Below are 26223 nucleotides of genomic sequence, written 5' to 3'. Positions count from 1 at the left end.
TGTGTGTGTGTGTGTATATATATATATATATATATATATATATGCACCACATTTTCTTTATCCATTCATCCATCGTTGGACATTTGGGCTCTTTCCATACTTTGGCCATTGTTGATAGTGCTGCTATAAACATGGGGTGCATGTGTCCCTTCGAAACAGCACACCTGTATCCCTTGGATAAATTCCTAGTTGTGGTAAGTGAAATTAGCAGTCAGAGAAAGACAAAAATCATATGACTTCACTCATATGAGGACTTTAAGAGACAAAACAGATGAACATAAGGGAAGGGAAGTAACAATAATATAAAAACAAGGAGGGGGACAAAACAGAAGAGACTCATAAATATGGAGAACAAACTGAGGGTTGCTGGAGGGGTTGTGGGAGGGGGGATGGGCTAAATGGGTAAGGGGCATTAAGGAATCTACTCCCGAAATCATTGCTTCACTATATGCTAACTAATTTGGATGTAAATTTTAAAAAATAAAAAATAAAGTTAAAAATATAATAATTTGTATAAATTGAGTGTTTAAAATCTGAAATCTGTTAATAGGTTAAATGACAATGGCATGACAACAAAGCATGAACCCCAATATTGAAATTATGGAGAGGCAGAAAACTATATCATTTACAAATGAATTCTAAGGCATGTGGCATTTTGACAAGAAACAAAGCCAGCCACTAACCATGATAAAGATCAGATTAGTATGGGAAAGGGCTATTTAGCTGGGGGGAAGGTGAGGGGGGGAGTAAACATTTTAATCAAATCCAATACTTTGTTATTGATTTCTCTTTGCCAGACATACCTTGTAGAATACTTATAATGCTTTTGACATTGAGATATCTGACCAAAGCTATTGGATTAGTCAAGGTAAAAGCTCAATTTCTGGTATAATCTCTTGTATTTCATTTATATGTGATTTATTCCTTTTTCCACAAGAAGGCTATTATTATTGTTAAAATAAGTAAACTGGAATCCCAGAGGGAATCTGATGTCCACTCACACAAAATAGATTTGTAAAGTGTAAGTAGCTGCCAAGAAAAGTACTCAACTACATGAAGATCATGGGTTTCTTCTTTCTTTTTTTTCCCTTTTCTATTGGTTGTTGTTGTTGTTGCACAGTCAATACCAGTCAGATATTCTGTCCTTTTATGTGTTAGCCAATTCCTTATCCTTGAAGTTTCAAATTACAAAAAGCTCTTTCCTACATTTCAAATGAGAGTTTTGTTATTCAAAAAAATGTAATGTCATTTACTGCCATTAACTCTGCACCTGCTTATAGTTGGATACTTTTACACAATGTCAAATCTGCAAAGCTTTTTAAAGTAAACTCTACTGGGGTGTTTTCTTAGTTGGTTCACCAAAGTTAGGACAATTGTCAAAAATATCTTGACAAGCCTTAAATCTGTCTTGTTTAATATTCTCAGTAAGATCTCAGATCAGACTCAGATATCACAGCTTCCCAAATGTTTCAAAATAATGTTCTGGTTAATATTTAATGCAACTACAATAGGTCTTATTGAATTTTGTGCCAATCAAAGACATCAAAACATAGAGAAAAATGAATTTATAGTCATAATAAAATAAAATTAGAATAATTCCTAATAAATACATATCAGACCATTTTTATTTAGTGTCAAAAATGATGGATAGGGAAGAAATGTAAACTATAGGTCTTGAAGTTCTTGCACATTTGGTTTTAGTCTGGAGGTGGTATTTAGTACTCAGACCCCAAGACTGTTAGCACCTGAAAGTCCTCATTCCTATTCCAGTCCCTTTGGTTTTACATCTAAAATCCAGAAGTGCCAAATAAAAAGTTTCAATATTAAATTGTTGTGGGAGAAAGAACTAAGAATGACTCTTTAACTCACTTCAACAAAGACTTCTAGTTTTCAAATGCAACAGACATATTTATTGCTTATCTTATTTCTGTCTCTTCTCTCACCAGTCGCTGGGCCTTGGCTGGATCTTCTTGATCAGGGATCTTGCAAGAGAATTAAGCCCTAATGTCCTAATGCACCCTTTGAATATAACACATTAATCTCTCATACATCCAGAGTTGGAGAACTAAGAAAATGTCACTCAAATAATTTTCTCTAGAGCTATCAAGATAGGTTTCTCTAGACTGAGAAAGGTTGGTAGGTCTTATTTATTTTTAACTGAGCCTATTGCAATGGTTTACCTGGTTGTTCTACCATTAGTCTCGCCTTCTTCCTATTCCTCTTCCATAGGTTATGATTTGGTTAGGTTTTGTCATTATTTTAAATCAGTAATTAAATGGTATTTTTTTTTAAAAAGATACCTCCTCTGACAAGGATGCCAACCAAATTAAAACAACAGCATATTTAATATGTCACTAAGATCTTTATATTGCTTACCTTGAAACTTATCATTAACCATACTTAAATATGAAAACCTGCTACTGTCATGTCACTGCCTTTATAATGGTTATTATTATTCTATAATTGTGCTGAGCATTTGATAGTTTTTAAAGAGAGCTGAAATAAACATAATAGCCATGCCATGAACCAGTTTGCCCATATAGATGCACATTTACAGCAAAGCACATTGTAGATGCAGAATGACAACTCTTGACCTCAGGGCTTATGTTGTCTTTCAAGGTGTTACATCCTCTCAATTAGAATGGTTTCGTATATATATTATAATGATTTTCTGAGATGAGAACTGTGAGCTTTCCTGATATTTGTGAAGCAACAAAATCTTCTAAAAACTGCAGTAACCTGCCAAGGTTTCCTCTATAATTTAATCAGGCCATCAATCAGCAAGGTTAGGTCATACAAGCTAATATTTCTTCACAGCTTAGATACAGTTGAATGATTTTTCGTTTAACTAGAGGCAAAATGTTAGTTTCTCATGACATTTAACAGTTCCTGGAGTCATTATTTTGACAGCATCTATTTGACCTGAGAAACTTCTTGCTTACGAAAACAGTGTTAGGGCAAAATTTGCTTATATAAAAACTCAGGAATAAAAATGACCTCAAAGGTCAATTTTAATCATCTATTAAAAATAAATATGGGCTTCTGAGTAAGATGATGACATAGACCAGGCTTCTAACTTCCCCCACCCTGAGTTTATAAGAATGACCAGGACAAGATGAAAACAAAGAACAATGTGCCCTAAGTTTAAAGACTAGGACACTTGTCATTAAATGCCCAAGATTTCAAAAAAATATTTGCTAAATACACTGCACACCAAATTAGTTAGAAGAATGCGTAATGGTCTGGTTTGGAGTTTCCCATTCATAAAAGAACAGCAGCATTAAGAAGTACTTAGGAAAAAAAAAAGTCTGGAACACCCCACTAATACCTCTTCAGAGAAGAGAGGGGAATTTATGGGACTAGTTGTCATAATACACAGAAGGTCATTGCAGCAAGGGATGTTTTTCTGGAACAAGTGTCTAAATTACAAACAGAATACCCAGTGGGAGCTCCCTCTAGATCTGAATAAAATAAATCTCAGAAGCAGGCCTTCCTTTTTAGCAAAGGTCTAGGAGAAGCAGAAACTTTATGAAGCCTTAAGGCGTCATTCTGGAAGGGACATATAAAAATAAGTAGAAAGTCAGCACACTTAGACCATTCCCTTTGAGTTATTTTTTCTTCATCTTGTTTTTTATCTTCAATCGTAAGATCTTTGAAACAATGCTAAAAGTCAGAAGAATGGGTCAATTTTAAAGAATCAGCGAATTTTAGAAAAGCCTCTAAAATCTATTCACTTACAAAAAAAAAAGGAAGAAAACAATTAGAAAAGTGCTGAATCCTATTTGCCAATGTTCAAGACAACTCAGTATCAAACAGCTTAGCATCTATGAAGTTAGAAAAGGTGAGGTACAAAAAAATCCTCAATCTATTAAGAGATGGGACATTTCTAAAGATGGGAAATGGGATGATAAACCCAACCAAGGAAGGAATTAGAAACAAGAAATATAATCTCTATATATGATGAGGATGTATTTTTGTTAAATTGAATGTATCAGTTCCACGTGTCCAAATATTTTTCTGTTAACTGGATAAGTACCATGTGTGGCTTACCTATCCAGAAGTGTTTTATAAGAGGAAGACTGTGACAGCTTCTTAGGTTGGTCAGATAAGCAAGTGTCAGTTTCTTGAACATGCATCAGCAACCAGTTGAAGACTCAAGGGAGCTCAGAGTGGCTGCACCAGAAAAGTGCTTTCGGGGCTGTCTGACTCTTGTATCTCAAGTTGAGGGTTGGTGGGGAGAAGGTGGCTGTAAATTGCTGTATTCTGTCAAGCTTGCTGAGTATGAATCCACGACCCAAAAATATTATATATGTGGAAAGTGAATATTTGCCTGCCGTTCAACAAGTCAGACTGGAATCAAATCTTGCTGTCTGGTGGAAGAATCAGAATTGCATACAATGACAGCTCTGTGGCAGTGAAATAAGGGATTTTCATATCGGTCCAATTATAGTTCTTTGAGGGTGGGTCCCAACAGTAGCAGTCGCAGGTGACATGCATGAATGTGAACTGAAGACCTGGAGAAAGAAGGAGGTATTGGAGGCTGCTTCCTAGTTCTCCGGGGGACTATGAAAATTGATGGTAAACTGGGTTACACATAAGGTACTTCATTGTTTACAGACAAAAAAAAACTATAATTACAGGTCTCTTCCATACAGTAATGAAAAACATAATTATCAAATTAAGATCTTCAAAGGAGCTACAGAAATAATTTATAAATGTAACAAGGTAAAAAAATATAAATTTTTTTTCAATATTTATTTATTTTTGAGATACAGAGAGAGACAGAGCATGAGTAGGGAAGAGGCAGAGAGAGAGAAGGAGACACAGAATCCAAAGCAGGCTCCAGACTCTGAGCTGTCAGCACAGACCCTGACGCGGGGCTCAAACCCACAAACTGTGAGATCCTGACCTGAGCTGAAGTCGGACGCTTAACTGCCTAAGCCACCGAGGCACCCCCAAAAATAATTTTTTAACCTCACCCCTGAGAGAGGGCAATGGGATAAACTGGATGAAGTGGATAAAAATAGATGACAAACTTGAGAAATCAAATAGAATACAGGAACAATGCCAGAAACAAAGAACAAACAGATGAATCAGAAAAAATAATTATTAAAATAACATGAATAAAAATGCCTTGAATTAGACATGAAGATTAGAGCCAACATTTTTTATTCAAAATAAAAATAATTACTTATTAGTAGTCTTTGAATTAAGAAGTACTATGGGTCAATGCTTGAATAAAATCCAATAATCGCCAAGATATGAACCCCCGCCCCAAAAAGAGAATATATTGAATATATTGGTATAGCAATATCAGCAGTAAACACTATTATCAACTGACCCTAGAGTTTTTTAAACACCTGATATCAAAATAAGTCTTGGCCATTAAGATAAACAATAAAAAAGAAGTTTGATTCAAACCTACAGCTCATGTTTTCCTTAATGGAAAGAAAAAATAGTTATGTTCCTTTGTTACATTAAGAATACAATAAATAGATTAAATGGTGAAATTAATAAAGAAAAAAACCACTAAGCAGGAGAATAAATGGTGAGGTGAAGGCTTTTACATATATTAGGGCAAAGAGAGAGCCATAAGAATAAGTGATTGGTAAATAATGCTACATAAACTTTTAGAAAGATTTAATATTAAACAAGAACAACAAACCGTAAAGGTATTTATCAAATCAAAAACTCCATAAGCAAAACTTTATTTACAGACTAAGTCTGGGAGAATTTTATTCATCATACATATAAAATGGTTATGTTTAACAAGTAAAGCATTCTTATAAAGAAATAAATGTCTTAAAAATAGAAAAAAATATTAAGGAAACTATTCACAAAAGAAGAAATGTACAAGAAAAGATCAGTTTCACTAATAATTTCAGTCTTAAGTGTCAATGGCATACTCATTATACATCCAAGATTTTGAAAAAAAAAGTAAGTCAGAGCTGGCAAGAATAGGTTTTCATATACTATGGAAGGGAGTATAAATTGGTACAAACAGAATATACATATATGTTCTAATAGTTTGTATGTGTGTGTGTGTGTGCATGTGTGTGGGGGGGGTTGTATTTACTGCAGACATTAAACTGGATTATCTGTTTGGATGAGGACTGTACACAAAAATTATTTCATTATTCTTCTATGTCTAGAATAGTGTTCAAAATATTAAGTATCAATTTAAAATTATCCAATGTGTAGCATTACTTTTATTAAAATATTTTTAGTTTTTAATTTTTAAAAATTTTTTATAAATATTTTTAAAATGTTTATTTTGAGAGAGAAAGAGAGAGCACACACGCAAGAGCAGGGGAGGGGCAGAGAGAGAGAGAGAGAGAGAGAGAGAGAGAGAGAGAGAGAAAGAGAGAGATTCTCAAGCAGGCTCTGTGCTGACAGCACAGAGCCTGACTCAGGGCTCAATTTTACAACCGTGAGATCATGACCTGAGTCAAAATCAAGAATCAGATGCTTAACCAACTGAACCACTCAGGCACCCCTATAATATTTTAAAAATAGAAATGATGAACTTTCATAAGAAGGATATATGTTAAGTCCTCTAAAATTTAATAAAAGTTACTCTCTATTCACCTATCATACCAACAAGTCAGGATTTTGGTAAATGTCATTTGTATATATACCTATAATTGTTTTTTTAAATACAGCTTTATTGGTATATATTTCATAGATCATAAAATTCACCAACTCATAGGGTGAATTCAATTGCTTGAAATATATTTACAGAGTTGTATAACCACCACCATTTCATTTCAGAACATTTCCATCACATCCCAAAGAAAACCTACATTGATTTGTTACTCCTCATTCTTTCCTCTTTCTAGTTCCTGCTAAGCACTTACCATAATGTTTTCAACATTTGCTCATGTTACGCAATATCAGTAGTTCATAGCTACTATTAGTAGCTACTATTAATAGTTCAGTATCGGTAGTTCATAGCTATCTATTGCTGAATAAATATTCCATTGTCTGAATATACCACATTTTCTTTATCTGTTCCATCAGTTGATGAACATTTGGATCATTTCCATGTTTTAGTTATCATGAATAATGCTGCTATAAACATTTACATAGAAGTTTTTTTTGTGAACATATGCTTTTAATTTTCTTGGATATAAACCTATAAGGGGAACTGCTTAATCATATAGTAATTGTATACTTAACATTTTGAAAAAGGGCCACACTATTTTTCCAATCTGGCTATAGCATTTATAATCCAGGTAAGCCTAGTGAGACCCATTTCTGATTTCTGATCTCCAGAGCCATACAATAATAAACTTGTGTCATTTTTGCTATGTTACTTAAGTTTGTTACGTTTGTGGTAATTTGTTGCAGGAACAATAAAAAACTAATAAAAGACCCAAAATGCATGAAGCAAAGGTGTCAGAATTAAGAAAGAGACAATACAACAATAACATTTGGAGACTTCAATTCCTCAGTTTTAATGATAGATAGAATAATTAGAAGAGCAATGGAGGGATATAAAACTTAACACTGTAAGCCAATTAGACCTAACAGACCTCTATCAAAAACTCTACTAAACAAAATCAGAATATACATTCTTCCCACATGTACATCAAACATTCTTCAGGATAACACGTTAGTGTTATTCTCAGCAATTATATAGGAATTAAATCATACAAAGTATGTTCTTTAATTACAGTGGAATTAAGATAGAAAACAATTACAGATGGAAATTTGGGAAATTCACAAATCGGTAGAAATCGAACAGCATATTTTTAATGGGCCAATGGCTCAAAGAAGAAATTTTATAAGGAAAAATCAGAAAATACTTTTACATGAATGAAAGTAAAAATACAACATCCTAAAACATATGGAAAATCCCCATAGCATTCCTTAAAAAGTAATTCATAACTACAAATAATACACTGTAAAGAAGAAAGAACTCAAATGATACCTAATCTTCCACACTAAGAAACTGAAAAGAAGCAAAAGAAATCCAAAGAGAGCAGAAGGAAAGAATAAATATTATAGTGGAAATAAATGAAACAGGTAAAAATATATAGAAAATCAATACTAAAATTTGGTTCTTTGAAAAAAAGCAACAAAATTGACAAATCCTTAGCTATACTGATCAACAAAAAAAGAGAGAAGACTCTAATTATTAACACCAAGAATGAAAGAAAGGGCATTACTACCAAATTTACAGAATTATAAAGGATTATTTGGGAAACTATGAACAACATGGCAATACAAGTGGCAACAATGCGGCAACAAATTCAATAATCTAGATGAAATGGGCAAATTCCTCAAATTGAGTTAGTAATCAACACCTTTCCGCAAAGAAAATCCCAGGATCCTCTGGATTCACTGATGAATTTTCTCAAATCTTTCAGGAATAATTAATATCAACCCTTCACAAATTCTTCCAAAAAATATAAGGAGAGGGAATGCTTCCCAACTCATTCTGTGAGGCCAATGTTGGTCTGATTTCCAAACCAAAGACATCATGAGAAAACTATAATCTATATTTCTTATGAATGTAGATGCAAATATCTTCAACACAATACTAGCAAACTGAATCCAGAAACCTGTTATAAGGGTTATTTATATATCATGACCAAATAAGATTTATTCAAGGAATGCAAAGTTGTTCAGCAAACAAAAATCAGTTGATGAAAATCACTGTATTGATAAAGGATTAAAAACTACATGAACATTTCAATAGTTGCAGGAAAGTTATTTAAAAAAATCCAATACCCTCTCATGGTAAACACACTCACAGAATTGAGACTAAAGGGAACACGCTAAACCTGATAAATGCATCAACAAAAATGCACAGTTAACATCATACTTAATGGTAAAAGAACACTTTCCCCCTAAGATCAGCAATAGGACAAGGACCTCTGCTCTTGCCATGTCTATTCAACATTGTTCTAGAGTTTTAGCTGAACAATTAGATAAGAAAAAGAAATAAAAGCCATGTCTAATGGAAAAGAAAAAGGAAAATTATCTTGCAAATAGTATGTGAAGATAACATATACAGAAAATTCTAAGAATTCTATAAAAATAATAAAATTAATAAGTGAGGTTGCATACTGATGAATATACAAAAATCAACTGCATTTTTAGACCTTGGCACTGAACAATCTGAAAATTAAGAAAGCAATTTCATTTACAATACCATTAAAATGAATAGAATACTTAGGAATAAATTTAACAAAACTAGTGTAAGACCTGTGTCTTAGTTTTCTTTTTATGTATGCTATAACACATTACCACAAAGTCAGTAGCCTAAATTAATGCAAATTTATTATTTTCTAATTCTGGAACTCTAAGATAAGTTTCATTGTCTTGAGGGGAGAATCCCTTTCTTACATCACAGTTTCACATCACTCTTACTCTGACCCCTTCTGCCTTCTTTTTTCACAATTAAAGGACACTTGTGATTACTTGGGGCCCACCTGGATAACCCAGGATAATTTTCTTTTCTTTAATTTTTTAAAAAAAATTTTAATGTTTATTTATTTTTTGAGAGGCAGACAGAGAGAGAGAGAGACAGAGAGATGAGCAGGGGGAGGGGCAGAGAGAGAGAGGGAGACACAGAATCTGAAACAGGCTCCAGGCTCTGAGCTGTCAGCACAGAGCTTGACATAGGGCTCAAACTCAGGAACTGTGAGATCATGACCTGAGCAGAAGTCGGATGCTTAACCAACTCAGCCACCCAGGCGCCCCCAGGATAATTTTCATATATTAATGTCAACTGATTAGAAATGTTAATTTCATCTGCAATCTTATTTTAAAAGTCTATTCATTCATTTTTAGGGGGGGGGGGGGTAGAAAGAGGGAGAGAGAGAATCCCAAGCGGGCTCCACACTAAGAGCATGGAGCCTAACTGACGTGGAGCTCAATCACATGAACTATGGGATCATGACCTGAGCCAAAATCAAACGTTGGATGCTCATCTGACTGAGCGACGCTGGCACCCCTCAACTGCAATTTTAATTTGTAATAAAACATACTTACTGGTTCTGTACATAGTCTTGCTTCTTTTCATATTTTCTACTTTTGGTGATCATTGAAAACCTGACATTTAAAGTAATATGGAAAGTCTGGAAATCAGACTTCCTTCAGTGTCAGCCAATGCTGCTGTTTGTTATTGTTATTTGTATTTCTTAGTGATGTTCTTGAAATAATTCAAAAAAGTGAGTATTCTTTGTTGTGTGTGGACATAGACATCTGCTTTTTTAGCTAATTATTGGACAGGTCCTGGTTCAATGTCTTGATTCAATAAGTCATCCAGTCTTTGGTTAGTGGCTCTGCATGCATGTTGGGGCACATGCTCAACATTGTGGAAGTTTACAACTCAACCTTTGCTTTTGCTTCCTGCTTGAACAACAAGGTCAGTCAGAGGTGAGAGATTAGATCCTCCTCAATTCTTTTCTAGGCACACCCCCTCCAAATCCATGAGTCTTTTGATATTCCTAGGAATATGGCAGTGTTTCAAAGCCCCCATGGGACATTTAATTTCCTACTTTTCTGTTTAAGAATTTTGGTCATCCTCTGAAAGAGAATGAAATCTTGCCATTTGCAACAATGTGGATGGAACTAGAGGGTATTATGCTAACTGAAATAAGTCAGAGAAGGACAGATAACATATGATTTCACTCATATGTGGAATATGAGAAAATCAACAGATGAACATAGGGGAAGGGAAGGAAAAATAAGTTAAAAACAGAGGGGGAGGCAAACCATAAGAGACTATAAAATACAGAGAACAAACTGAGGGTTGTTGGAGGGGGGCAGTGGTGGGTTGATGGGTTAAATGGGTGACAGGCATTAAGGAGGGCACTTTTCAGGATGAGCACTGGGCGTCATATGTAAGAGATGACTTCTGAAGTCTTGGGTTCGACTTCTGAAGCCAAGACTACACTGTATGTTAACTAAGAATATAAATTAAAAAAAAAAAAAGAATTTTGGTCTTCCTCTTGTTTGCCTAACTATTATTGCTGCCTCTGGCAGCTGCACTATTAAACACATACCACTAATTGTTTGTTACAAATGCTCTGTCAGATGGCCCATTCATACAAAATAAGTTCTGACTCAGGTCCAGTAAAAACAAGCGCTGCAAATAGGTATTTCTAAGCGGCTTCTAGAAAGTACAAATAGTGACATTTATCTGTGAATGGGGCTTTCGAATCTGCAAATTTGTTTTGCTCCTCTACTTGATGGTACTGGTTTTCAATGCACCATGATTTTGAGGCAGTTTATTTTCATGGCCACTACAGAACTGGGGAGAGAGGAATAGGAAGGGGGTAATTTTTCTCCAATAAACAATCCTTGGGTGGCTGCAAGCCTTTGGTCAACTTCTAAAAAAAATTATTGATTGTGACAATTTGTTATCATCTCTGCTTTTACGGAAGAGGAAATTTTTGAAGGCTCTTATTCTGCCATTCGAGATGTACTTCCCCTTTTGACTGCACTTTTGAATACTTACAGTATTCCTCAGACTTTTTTTTTCCCTGCTAGAAAGAGGTAGAGAGGCCAATAGACCTGGAGACAATATTGGTTTCAGAATAAACAGACCTGGGCAAAACTCTGCCCAATAACACCAACAATACTAGTGTTACCAAATGTCTATTCTGAGCCCAGGACAGTTAAATGTTTTACATAAATTTTCTCATGCAGCCTTCATATCAATCTAATGAGGTAGGTTATCCCCATTTCCAAATGAGCAACTAGACTATCAGAAATAAAATAAAATGACATGGCTGTTTTTTGTTTTTTGTTTTATTTTTGTCACACCCATACTTAAAAGCAAGTCTGACTTTAGCAGGTACTTCTGTAGAACCACATCTTACTATTTGCCTGAGGAGGGCCCTTGGGCAGAGTCTCCAACTTTTCACTGAGCTGTTGAGACTATTGGAAATTTATTTTCCAACACTTTTCTCTACAGTGATCACATATTACTTTTAAAATTAATAAAAAAATTAAATAAGTATTCTATTACTGTCAAAGATTATCCCCTTCACACAAAGATATTAAGAAGAAAAGCATTATATAGACCTCTTCAAAGAATATAAAGTAAACCATTATCATTTAACAGGTATATCTCAAAATTATCTTGGTAACAATCTACTGAGGTTTCCAGATGATCAAAGTATCTATCTCTAAAACTCAGAAAGAAACAGGACATTACAATCTTATGGAAATTGTACATCAACCTCTTCATTATGCTTTCAAATTTGAACTCTTGGCTTCATGCTTACAGCAAATAAAAAGGTTATTCATGCTTCTGGTTTTTTTAATAACTAAATAATATACTTGTCAAGGAGCTTTCATACTATGGTTTTAGCCACTATATAAATACATGAATAGATAGCTTATATGGGGAAGAAAGAGTATGAGGGATTTTTTAGAGGCCTATTTATTCACAATTCATAAATCAGCTTATTAGGGTAAAAGTTATGTTTAACAGGATGCTGTCAGGTTTATTTCTGCTTCAGGCAATTAGGTTAGGAAAAAAATGCAGCACTTTGAAACTGTTTAAACCACTAATCCTAAATACTTTCATTTTACAGAGATATTTGGGAAGATACATGCTGCTTCATGTAATAAGCTGTGAATACAAAAGAAAATGCAACCCCAAGCATCAGAGAATTGGACATTGTATTTACACTCAAACTACCTTCTTGCCATTGAGCAGTTCTCTGGTATAGAAAAAAAGTAAATAGCGTAGAATAAGGTAGTGTTGTGTGTGTTTTATTGATCTAATAATATTAACCTGGAGATTTATATGCAACTCTGTGCTTCAGTTACCCAAAGCTTGTCTAAATGGACCAACAATAATAAAACATGCCTGTGGATATAGGAGGTTCAACACTATACAGTTTACATTTCTCAAAAAAACAAACTAAAAAAAAAGCTACTTTAAAAAGCATTTTTTGGGTTTTCTGGTGAAAAAAATCCTCCTAAAACATAATCTAAAATGAAAAAAAAATTAGAAATATGCAGAATTCTCTCTCTTCTTTAAAAACAAAATTGGTGTAAGTTTAAAAAAACTTATGCTTTTTAAGATCTAAGAATAGATATATAACATACATTTCACATTAATTGTACTTATTTTTCCATTTATAACTGTTTTGATGTTTAACTTGGCAAGAACTTCAGATATCATCTTATCAACTGATAAAATATGGTTTAACAGCATTTTTCTAAGGGGTTTGGTGGGACCTAGACATCACAATACATTCTTCCTTTTTTATCCCATTGTGTTTAAGGCTACCAAGTTTATAAAAGGTTTTGGGGCACCTGGGTGGCTCAGTCGGTTGAGCCTCTGACTTTGGCTCAGGTCATGATCTCACAGTTTGTAGGTTCGAGCCTCACATCAGGCTCTGTGCTGACTGCTTGCTCAGAGCCTGGAGCCTGCTTCAGATTCTGTCTCCTTCTCTCTCTGCCTTCCCACGCTCATGTTTTGTCTCACTCTGTTTCTCAAAAATAAATAAATGTAAAAAAATTTTTTTTTAATGTTTTGAGTTATCTCTAAGTTTTCAAAATACCTATCAGTGGATGAAAATAATAATGGGTAACATTTACTGAACATATGTATATCAGGCAATAGTATTTTTGTTTTTAATATAGCGTTAACCTTCACCATCAACCTACAAAGTAGGTATTATTATGCCCACTTCACAGATGAGAAAACTGACAGGACTAGCAAAGATGAAGCTAGGATTCTAACAGGGACAATCTGAAACTGATTCCATGTGTTAGAGGTTTAGAGTAGGACATCTATCTTGCACTGGAGTATGCTTACAGTTTCTATTTTGTGGCATTGTATATTTCCCTCTTTCAACAGTGCAAAGGCAACACCAATGCACATTCTCGGCATTGCTCCACTCATTCACCGTTTTCTGTGACTGATGAATTTCTTTCTAAACTGGTTCATTTGTCTATCCTGTAAATGCATAGGGTACTTTACCTTGCCAATGTATGATTGCCATTTAGTGGTAGATATGTAATAAAAGCCAGTTCTACAGTGATTAGTTACCCACGCAATTCCTAAAAATTGTCTTGATACACAAATCCTACTAAGGAACTTAGAAACTTAGATGCAAAAAAAAAAAAAAAAAAAAATCAATTCTACTATAAACAACTTGTGGTAATGATCAGTTGTGTGTATAGTATTATTTTGAAACAAAATAGCCTTTGGGAGATTGGTCCTTTATGACAAGAGTTTTTAAATGCCATCAGTTGTATAGTCTGTATAATATTGGTCCAATGCCTATAATTAAAAGTTCTCCAGGGGTGCCTAGGTGGCTCACTTGGTTAAGTGTCTGACTCTTAATTTTGGCAGGTCATGATCTCATGGTTAGTGAGATCGAGGCCCATGTTGGGCTTTGTTTGTGCTGCCAGAGCAGAATGAATAAATAAACATTAAAATAAAAAGCTTTCCACATACATTATTTTTGTGAGTTACAAATATGCTAGAAAATGTTAGTGTCCAAACAGTTTTAATAAAAAATAATCATTATCATTAAAGAAAAGAAAAATACATGGTTAACATTTATTGAGAATAAACACCAACTGAAAAAGTAGCTCAGTTTGCACAGATATGAGAGAGCCTGGACAGGCCTTGCTCCTATGGTGATTTTAGGTATTTCAGGTATTTTTGCCTTTTGATTTTATGTTCCCCACTTTGCCCTAACACCTGTAAGCACTCATTCCTCTTTCGATCCATCTAACTCCATGGCATCCAGGTTCTACATTTACTCACCATATCGTCTTAGTTTCCCATCTGTTGTTCAGTTGTTCAAAATTCATTCTCGTCAATTTCAAGCATGGGACTTAACAATATTTTCAAACATTAAGTATAGATGGTAGATTTTTATGTAACCATTTTAAAGTATTCTTTAATATTTATCTACTATGATAATTTAGACTATAATGTCCTCGTAGTTGTATCACTTACTTTTTCCATACTTTTCAAGTACAATTGTATGCTGCTTTTGAAAAAACATCTGACTGAATTCCATTTTCTAGTTTCTTTTTAAAAGTTTTGCATCTATGATTGTGAAATGGGCCTATAGTTATGGTGGGGGTAACTACATTTGTTCGGTTTAGAATCAGGCTTTTGCTATATTTTTAAAACCAGGAATAAAATTTCCTAATTTTCCTTGTTTTAAAAAAATTCATTGAACCTAAAAATTAAATGATTTTTTTAAAAATATAGTTTTTAAAACTCAGCCTTTAATGAAACTGCTCAAGATGGTAATGCAAGGTAGAATTTCCAAACTTTTTTTCTACTGTTATTAATCTCTTCTGGGTTTCTTTTTTTCAACGTTTATTTATTTTTGAGACAGAGAAAGAGCATGAACGGGGCAGGGGCAGAGAGAGAGGGAGACACAGAATCGGAAACAGGCTCCAGGCTCTGAGCCATCAGCCCAGAGCCCGACGCGGGGCTCGAACTCCCGGACCGCGAGATCGTGACCTGGCTGAAGTCGGATGCTTAACCGACTGCGCCACCCAGGCGCCCCTCTTCTGGGTTTCTATTTAATCTTGATTCAGTGTTGGTAATATTTACTTTTGTAGCAATCTATTATTTTATAAAAATTTCCAAACATGTATATATTTTTTTGTCTTTGTGGCTTTAACTCCTTCTGAATCACTAAAGCTTATATTTGTTTCCCCACTTTTATTTTTCCAGCAGTTTTGTGAAGTATCTACTTCTATTATAATAGTTTCTTATTTTATTTTTTCTCAAAAAGCATTTTAGATTAAAACATATTTATCTTTTTATTCTAATTTCATTTATATTTTTCATTTAGTCATTCTGTTCTTTTCTACATTTTGTTGATCAGTTGTACTTTTTAATTTGAATACATAGTTCACTTTTTTTTCAGTGTGTGTGTGTATGTGTGTGTGTGTGTGTGTGTGTGTGTATGTGTATATTAAACCATTTAATAAAGCATTTAAAGCTATGAATGTTACTCTGAATACAGCTTTGGTTACATCTCAGACATTTGATAAGTATTGTGGTAGAGATAGTTTACCAACTAGGTAATGACAGTTTAGAGTTCCTCTGTGACCCAATATTCATTTATTTACTTTTTAATAATGCAGGTTTCATTTGTTTTCTTTATTTTTATTATTGAGTTTTATTTAAAAATTATAGATTTCATAATTTCTATTCCGAAGAACTCATTTATACTAAATTTTTGGCCTAAGATTTATACATTAAAAAACTCTAATAATAAATTATTTCAAAAATCTATGTTTTCTCTTTACAGTTAAAAAACACTATTTTATTAATTCCTCTAATTCAATTGTAAATTTGGTTTACTTGACAGATTAAAAACTGACAGAGATACTCTGAAGTCTTTGACTTTGATGACTATGGTTTTGTCAATGTCTTCTTGTATTTATGAGATATTTTGTTTTATGCATTTCCACATCATATTATCTGAATCCTCAAGTGAGAAGTTATCTTCACTATTTTCACCTGTCAATCCTTCTTTGCCTGATATTAATATTACTTGGCCTGTTGTATTTGTAGTTTATGCACTGAAGTGGTCTGCTATGGCAAAGGAAATAGGACAACAAAGATTCATTTGGGTAAGTCAGGATATACCACTGTCATATTACGTAAGATTGACCCCCCCAAAGAAAATTGGGTTATGTTAATGTGGAAGAAGAGACAGTGTACTTAATTTCATAGTAATCAGGAACACATCCCGCTGGAAGTTACAGAAAGTACTCAACTAGGAACAACTGCAATTAAAAATAAAATAAAGAAAATATACAGGTTTCTTTTTCTATGTGAAGAGCATGGGAATTAGACAGATGTCAGTATGTAGTTTATCCACTCTGAACCTCTTCCAAGGAAACACAATAAGCTGATCACAAAGATGGGCTCTGAGAAGGATTGTAATTGCATTCATTAATGAAAGATATAACTACATATTAAAGTATCATATTTGAATCAGATTTATTTTAATTTTTTAATTGCAGATTAGTACATAGAGAAATAGAAAAAAATATTATCTTCAACAATAAACTATTTTTTACTGGCCAGTTACCTAAGCCAAAATAAAAATAAAATGTCACAAATTTAAATTTCAGAAAGTATAAATTTCAACAAATTTTAAAACATAAACATTGTATATATGTATAATATATGTATATACATATATACATATGATCTTCAATGTTGATTGGCATACATTAAGCATTATACAGTTTTGAGGTTTTAAATATAAACTCTTTATGAATTGAACTCTACCCTAAATATAAAAGAGGTTTTTTTTTCTTGTTGTTTCTGGTAAACATTTATTATTTTTCATTAATTCTACAAAAAGAACACTTGCTATTCAGTGTCTCTCACTTAAAAACATTTAAGGTGAAATGTATTTTTTCCTCATTATTTTTACCCTATGCACTAGAAAAAAGCAAACAGTGTAGCTACATTTTACTACAATTCTGCCAAAGAAAGTACTGAATGTAAACTCATATTATGAGTGAATAATGATGTATTTCACCTCATTTTAATTTCAGTAATTGAGTGGGAAAACAGGAACATCTATCTATTAAGAGGACCTTGTGCTGGTCAAGCACTAATGAGAAAATGTCTGAGTCACTGGTTGTCATGGTAACAGGGCATTATGGAAATCTGATTAGCATGCCCAGCATGCTACATAAGTGATAGACTATTCCTCTAATTGTATTGTCTCTGCTTGCAAGATGGGCTTTATATTCCTAAAAGGTGAGGGGTGGCATGGATCTGTTTATCTGTATATCAAATATGAACGGCACTACATATTTCAAAATTAAGTTCAAATACTTAGTATTAAACATAAATTACACTTTGAGAAGATTCTCAAAAACTAAAATAAATCAGCTCATTTTTCTCATTAACTCACAAATTTCTCAACAATTTCGTTTATTTTTATTTCAATCGAATTTTATTAGCTTTCATATGAAGGATAAGACAAAGATAATTAAAAAAAGAGAGAATTTTGTGAAAACATGAAAATAAATGAACAGAGGTCCTCCTAAGAACAAAATTTCCCAATGGAATGGTGTAGAAATTGTACCAAGAACTGAGTCTCCGAGAGTACCTAGACTCAGGTACTCCGAGTCTCAGTACTCCGAGAGTACCTAGACTCAGAGATTGTTAGGGTCAGATGGAACAGCGTTTACAAATGTTAAGTGTAATGATGAACAAGAAGAGAACATGGTCAGGCCTGGGACTAGGAGTTGCCCCAGGAACAAGTGTGGGCAGAGCTTTCTACCACTAGAAATACCGCATCTAAGTGTTTAACAAAATCTTTATCTCTGTTCCCTTGGCTTCTGGGCCAAAATTCAGTGAATTCAGAAATTATAGGGCTCGATGCTTTCTTCTCTTTAATATGTTGAGTGTCATTAAATTTTCAAAGAAATTGATCATTGCCTTCTGATTCTTTTTGGTAGATAACTTAATTCTAAGAGGAAAACCTAAAGATTACCAGAAGCAAAGTAACACTGGTGTGCATTCTTGACTAGAAATCCATGTGTCTTGTCAGAGCTTGTGTGTACGAGAAGCATTAATAATGCTTGTCCTGGGAAACTTACCACTTTTGTTAAGTGCATCAGCATGTGGACTAAGTTTTACATGATCCAAATATCAAAAACACTCAATCTAAAGTCAATATAATGAAAGCCTAAGAGTATTTCTCTATATGTCTCAAAATTCAGTGGAAGGTATCGGGTTGCAGAGAGAAAAGTACAAAGGCAGCAGACTATAAACTTTCATTTATACGAGATGACTAAGTCCTAGATATCTACCCTACAGCAGAGGCTATAGTTAACAATATTGTGTCATATACTTAAAAAGAGGGTATACATTACATGAATTATTTTATAATAAATACTAATAATAGTGCAGATAGGAGGAAACTTTTGGAGATGATAGATATGTTTATGGCATAGATTGTGGTGGTGATTTCAAGGATGTATATTTATCTTCGAACTTACCAAGCTGCTTACATTATCTTTGTACATTTTTTTTGTATGTCATTCATACTTAAATAAAGTAGTTAAAAGAAAAAAAAAACAGGAGAGTGATAGAAGCAGAGTAAATAAGTGCATTCCTGGAGAGAGTAGACAGGTTCAGGGAATTGTGTGCACTGACCTGGGATGGAAGCAACAGTCAGAAAGCCAGTCAGTGTGGCCAAATCCTGTGAGAAGCACGTTGCCTTTGGGTAGTCCCACCACCTTCCAGAGGCGGTCCTCCCCACAGGAGATTAGGATGTCTTTGCAGGGGTGCATGATGATGCTGCACAGGGAGAGATAAGAGAAGAGAGTTATGAGGCGATAACAGCAAACTGTTCCACATTTTGAATAAACAAAACAACAGTAGATAAACAACAACAATCGCATTTCAGCAAAGCAGGACCACAGGACTGCTCACAGAGTACTATTTCAGAAGTCAAAAGAGCCAGGTTCTACCTCTTAGTGATGGCTCTCACAATCACCATCAACCTAACAAACTTCACTGGATCTCAGATTCCTCGTTTGTAAAATAAAATGATTGGTTTAGGTGATGTTCCTGTCTTAATCCTGACTTGAACATAATAATTCTGATTTTTCTTTTATGGAGGAAAAGTTATGCCAATGATAATTTGGCGTTAGGATATTTGAACCAGTAGGCATGTTTATTATAGAAAATCAAGAATCTTTTCAGACTACAGTATATCTTAAATCAGACATTATCCAGGAAGAGATCATGAATCATAACCACATTATCACAGCTCTATAACAAATACTATAAATGAAACATTAACTCCATGGCCCACTATCTACACAAAGCAAAGAAGCTCAAATTCTGTGTTAATATGCCACTTAAATTGGCTTCAGTCAATGCACAGTACACAAATTACGGTAATGAATTCAGGATGCATAAGGCAATTCCCACTCTATAAAGGCATAGAGGGAAATGAGAAAGAAGTATGTAAAATTAATGATTAACACATTAAGCAGTATTATTTGAACTGGGCTATGATCCTTGTGGCTATTTAAATATTGGAGTTAAACCATTCTAAAATCAAGAGTCTACAAGGTTAATGCCTGATATTTTATCTATGGCAATGTTTTAATCCTATTTATATAGAGTTTCATCTATGCTTTACAATATAATAGGAACAAATGTGCCCAATGTTAAGCACCTATTAAAATTTTAGCCAATATATTACCAACAAATTGTTCAATTTCAACATAGCCATCTCAAATCAAAGACATAATTCATTTACTTGCCTATATAGTGAAATAAAACAAAAAACGACTTTAAAAAATAAAAATTACACATTCACTTCTCCCACAGTCCATTCTATGAATGGTCATGTTTCTCTCTTCTGCAATGTAGACTTTAGTAAATTGCTTTCCCAATGACATCACGGTCTCAGTCCACACCTACATCATTAACTCCAGGGCTTACATGAGAGCAAAACACTCCTCATCATAGATCCCTTCCAGTAATACGATTAAAATCCCAGAATTTGAGTCTGGAAAATTATTTCTCACATTAGATCTATATAGTTTTGGAAATCTGCTGGGGTCAGTCAATGTTGGAAATAATCAATTTACAGGCATGTAACCACTATGACCGGGACCCTCTTTCTAGTGAGACCCTATTTTTGCCCAGCATTCTGTTGCTCAAAATAAACACAAAAGGGAAATTAGCCATTTTGAAATTCATCACAATGTTAGTTTGTGACTTTCAGAAGACCAACTCAGGAAAGGAATTTATTACAGCTCAAATGGGGTAGAGGATACATTTATAGAACTTAATTAGAAGAAAAATATGATGAGAGGTAAAAAAAGACCAAATTGAAATAAATTCTATATTCAAACACATAGAAGAAGGAAAACCAAATCCTTGAAGCTACTGAGTATGATATATGTTGGCTCACAGTTTTCCTGGCAGACACATGCACACTTGACTAGATGATAAATTACCCTCTTTAAGTAAGATAACTAAAATCATTGATGTCTTTACGGACTTTGAGAGATAAGTTTCCAAAATGACTTTTGTGAGGGGACCTATTTGTAGAAGTTAAGGAAAAAAATATAAACAAACTCATTGGTAGTTAATCAGTCTTGAAAGTGTTTTTTTCCAGGCTCTTCCTGATCTCTTCTAATTTGGGGCCTCCTCCAAACCATCTATAACATCCACTTCTACTTCACATGGTCTTATCCTAGTTATCACACTCTCAGGCTTCTTTGTTCATGTAATTCTTTTCTAACATGGACTCTTTTTTTTTAATATCTCTATAAAGGAGTTTTCTTGTAATTCTGGACAAATTTCTGGACAAATTTCAGTCAAGAAACTAATATATTATTATTTAAAGAATATATTTTAATTCATTCATGAAAGAGTCTTTAAGTGAAGAGAACTATATCCAGCATATACAGAAGAGAATGCTTTCATCACAACCAATCAATCAATACTTGTTATTGAATTAGTCACTGATAAGTATACCAGCAAATACTGGGTCATAGTGATAAAGACCCCCTATGAAAATTAGCAAATCCCAATTCAGATCACTCCATATGGGAGAAGATCAAGATTGGGAACACAAGTTAAGGGCCATGGACCAGAAATATTTCCCAAGGTACCTAAGTTCAGTGTTATTGTCAACTCTGCAGTGAGGCACTGGTATCTGAAATCTTCCTCCTCTTCCTCTTCATTGTCAATTAAAAGCAATGATATCTAGCATTGTTTGAAAATTGAACATACACCAGAAATGGTATGTTTTTGTATCCTTACACGTTCAATGAAAGCTCAGGAGGGCAGTGGTTTAGGTCTGTCCATTTGCTGTATACTTGCTGTATACTCAAACCCAACAATGGCTGGTACAAAGTAGCTACTCAATAAATGCTTGTCAAGTATCTGAGTTATTAACAATTAGTTTTGTTATTTTGTGACTAAGTAAACAGAGATTGGGATATTATATAAATTGCTTAAGTTCACATGTGGTAATGGATGGAGGCTGATTTTGAACTCACGACAGTCTCACTTTGGAGCTCATGATTTTAGCTACTTCTACTTAGTATCAGTCTTTCATAGTTTATTATTTATATGTGTATATTATAAACATCGATAAATTCTTGTTATAGAGATTGGAGATATTATTTCACATAAATGCTTAAGTTATTTAGTCCCTAATAATAGAATTAAAGAACACATCTAGGAATTGTCAATGTATATATCAGAGCTGGGTACCACTTAACCTCTCAGTGTCTTTTTTTTGTTATGTTTCTTTAGTTTTGAGAGAGAGAGAAAGCTAGAAAGCAAGTGGGGGAGGGGCAGAGAGAAAGGGAGACACAGAATCTGAAGCAGACTCCAGGCTCTGAGCTGTCAGCACTGAGCTCGATGCAGGGCTTAAACCCATGAACTGTGAGATCATTTCCTGAGCCAACGTTCGATGCTTACTGACTGAGCCACCCAGGTGCCCCTTGACCTCTGAGTGTCTTAAAGGCTGTAGTGGACCCCACCCTTTACAACTAAAGTGTTCTGCTGCTGTAGGGAAAACCAGGTGAGTAGCATTTTCCAACTTCCTGTCTGCATAAAGCTTCTGTGCTGATTAATTGTATGTTGCACTTAATAAGATCTTTCTGAAAGATCTTATTCTCTGGTGTTAATTTTATGAGCCTTGTATGTACTTCAAGATTTCAGAGGGCACTGAATTTTTATCCACCTATTTCCATAAGCACTCTGTAAAGGAAAACGTAGAAGGATATTTAGTAAGCGTTGATTCCATAGACTTCTATTTCACTGAGAATTTCCTCAGTATATTCAGGCCTCAACTTTTATCATTTTGCTTATCTCTGAATCAGTCTTTTCAGGACTTTAAAGAATAGGAGAAATAATGAACACTTTATAGGAGTAGGTTCCTGATCACAAAATTACAAACATTACCTCACTTAATGGTCATAATATCCCTGTGAGTTAGGTCTACTATTATACCCATCTTGCAGATTGTAGAACTGGGGCACATACAGGTTAAGTGATCTGCTTAAGGTCGTGAAGCCAGCAAGTGACAGAGTGAGGACATGCATATGAACAGAATGTCTCCAGAGTCCAAGTCTCTTAGTAGAGTGAGCTCAGAACCTCAGCTGCCTTTTCCTTTTTTGATGACAACAGAAGCAGAAACCATGGCATAGAGTAGACTAGTATTTAAGAGTGTGGGCTCCAGAGTAAGATGTGAGTTTGAACTCTTACTCCAGTGTTTACTTGCTAGGCATCTTTAGACAAATCACTTCACTAGCCTTTTCCTCAGCTTCCTCATCTGAAAAATGGGAAGAATATGATACAGACCTCAGAGGTTTTTTTTTGAGAATTAAATAAGTAAATACATGTACAGGACTTAGAGTAGTGGTAAAAAAGTAATGAAACCTCAGTGAATGTTACCACAGCACAGAGTCACTGAGGCCAGCATGCCTAGCTTGAATATGGGCCTACAACTTAATAGCTAATTACTTTGTATAACCTCTCACCCTCAGTTTCCATATTTGTGAAAAGGAAAAATAAAACTCATTCATAGAGGTGTTGTGAGGTAAAAGAAGCTGGTATATGTAAAGTGGTTGAAACAATATCTGAACATAGTTGGGTGTCCATAAATGTTAGCTATTATATTATTCAACACTACTCAATTTCATCGTAACCTGGCCCTCCATGTAGTTAGCTTCTATAAACGATACATGCTTCTTTTAAAGAACATGGGTAGTAAATTTAATACTTCAAATTGTAGATATTTAGAGATAAATGATGTTTCCATGTGGTTTGACAGATATCAGTCACTGCTGGGCTTTATTTGATGTCGAATCATCTGGTAAAAAGGCAGGTCCCAAACATAATACTTTCACAGGTAAACCTAAAGAAGTTCTGTGGTTGTTTATTTGATGATATGATTTTAAGAAATGCATTGAGGGAAACAGTGGACAGTATGTATACACTGCCTCCTATTCCTGTCGTCATGTATACAACTGGGACAAAGTAGTTGTGGACCATCGAGCAAAACCTCTGCTAGGTCATAGACCTGCTGAGATGAGAACAGCACAGTTCCTCTCCCCAAGTTCGGTCCACAAATAGAGGTGTCCCTCTTGTAACCATAAAATGACTTTGCTTCTCAAAGATGTCTTACTGAAGTTCTAATTAATAAGAATAATGAGCTCTTACTGAATATCTTCCTGGCACCTGCCCTAAGTGCCACAAAGTCATTTTACTTTAAACTTTGAATATAAGCTTTCTGCTTCCCTTTAACTTACTATTAATTATAATTACAAGATTCAAAGACAAAGGCCCTGTCATCTCATTCCCAAGTTAATAAGCTTGCGACTAGGGTGGAAATAGTACAGGAAAACATCTTAGGGATTTAAAAAAAGAAAATGTGGATGAATGCTAGTTCTGCTTCTTTATCAAGTCATGTCCTGATGAAGCATCCATAAAATGTTTTGTTAAACAATACCCCAGGCAAATTACATAAACTATTATGTTCTATGAGAGATTTTTATTTTACAAAAGGACATATTCCTTATAATAGACCACATGATATATACTTCAAAAGCTCTCCTCTCTAATTGAAATTGTTCTTTCCAGTAGTGGCATTACACAAGAATATTTTGGAAGGAATATGTGTAGGTGTATGGCGAACACTATTAATTATCAGTAGAGTCAGTGACATAAGCACCGCTGTTAGACTTTTCAAAGAGAAGAATACTAATCCAAAAAAAAAAGATTGTCACAAGAAAGACTAATTAGATACCCCTGTCTTCACTTTGGGTTATTCAGCATTGTAAATGTTTCCTTCACTTCAGTTCACAGGCTCTAATTATTTCCAACACAGAAGATGCACAGTAGTTTGAAAATGAATCAATATCAAAATGTATGCCCCATAAACTTTAGGTGACCACTTAGCTACTTATCCTTAGTGACAGCACACCCTCACACATAACATATGTTTTTATCCAGCTTACCCAGACAAGTATATATAAAAGGCTTGTCTCCTTGCTTAGCTAATAATTGCATCTTATAGTTGGATATGCATCGAGATTTACAAAGCACTCTAACATGCGACTTTTTTCATTATTTCGACAAATATGTATCATGAGCCTATGATGCAGTATGCAAAACAGACAGGGGCATCACCCTCATCATTTCACTAATTTACATATGAATGGAGGGAAACAAATAGCAGCAATACAATAACTGAACAAAATGATTCAAGTATAAGAAAAACACAAAGTGATGTGGCAATGATTGAGGTGGTGTGTTATTTTTGATGAAGTGGTTAGGGGAGTCCTCCTTGAAGATATGACATGCTAGCTAACATCAGAATGGCAAGAAGGAAGAAGCATTTTTAGGATGATATAGGGGCAGGTGATTTCAGGTACAGGTGACTGCGCATGTAAAAGCACAATGGCTGAAAGAAATTGGTGTATTCAAGGGAAAGAAGACCAGGGGGACTGCTGGAGCAGGCAAGGAGGGCTGTGTTGAGGATGGATGAGGAACCGTAGAAAGACAAAGACCAGATCATGTAGGGCATCATAGGTTGAGAAAAGAAGACCGAAATTTATCACAAGATCATTTAAGTAGGAGAATGGTATATAATTGGTAAGTATTTAAAAGATCTCTAGCTGCTACATGGAAAATGAGAAAGTGCAGAGCAACAGAGGAAACCAGGACATTTAGCTAGAGCTGTACAGCAGTAACCTAAGAATAATGGCTGTAAATCCATTTAACATATAGCTTCTCATTACTATGACAGATGTCACTTTACCTTACTAAGATTTTCTAAATTTTTTTTTTCAACGTTTATTTATTTTTGGGACAGAGAGAGGCAGAGCATGAACGGGGGAGGGACAGAGAGAGAGGGAGACACAGAATCGGAAACAGGCTCCAGGCTCTGAGCCATCAGCCCAGAGCCCGACGTGGGGCTCGAACTCACAGAGTGCGAGATCGTGACCTGGCTGAAGTCGGACGCTTAACCGACTGCGCCACCCAGGCGCCCCTTAAGATTTTCATCATTGTCTTTAGGAAGTGTCAACTCAAAGTTGTTCTCACCAATAAAAAATATTAAATAAGTGTACTTTAAAAAGTGCCAAAGTAAAATGGAATAAAACTTATAAAACATATGTATGCACAAAACAAAATAATTAGAAATCTGTCAAAATAAGGTATCAGGTCACATTCATTTTTAGAATTCACTGAAG

At 34.5% G+C, this 26223-nt stretch overlaps 1 protein-coding gene across 2 annotated transcripts in view; it reads right to left on the bottom strand.

The window, feature by feature from the left end:
* Nucleotides 1-26223, bottom strand: part of SPAG16 (sperm associated antigen 16) — a 1036541-nt gene that overhangs the window by 503317 nt on the left and 507001 nt on the right. For both annotated transcript variants that reach the window (XM_040476151.1, XM_040476150.1), the window contains one exon: nt 19145-19288. In XM_040476151.1, coding sequence (XP_040332085.1) covers nt 19145-19288 — 144 coding nt within the window. The remainder of the gene's footprint in view (nt 1-19144; nt 19289-26223) is intronic.

Source organism: Herpailurus yagouaroundi, unplaced genomic scaffold, assembly GCF_014898765.1.
Source record: "Herpailurus yagouaroundi ecotype Mexico unplaced genomic scaffold, PumYag 140, whole genome shotgun sequence".
NCBI lineage: Eukaryota > Metazoa > Chordata > Mammalia > Carnivora > Felidae > Herpailurus > Herpailurus yagouaroundi.
Note: the sequence above shows the minus strand (reverse complement) of the source record. Positions and strands in the feature narration are given on the sequence as shown.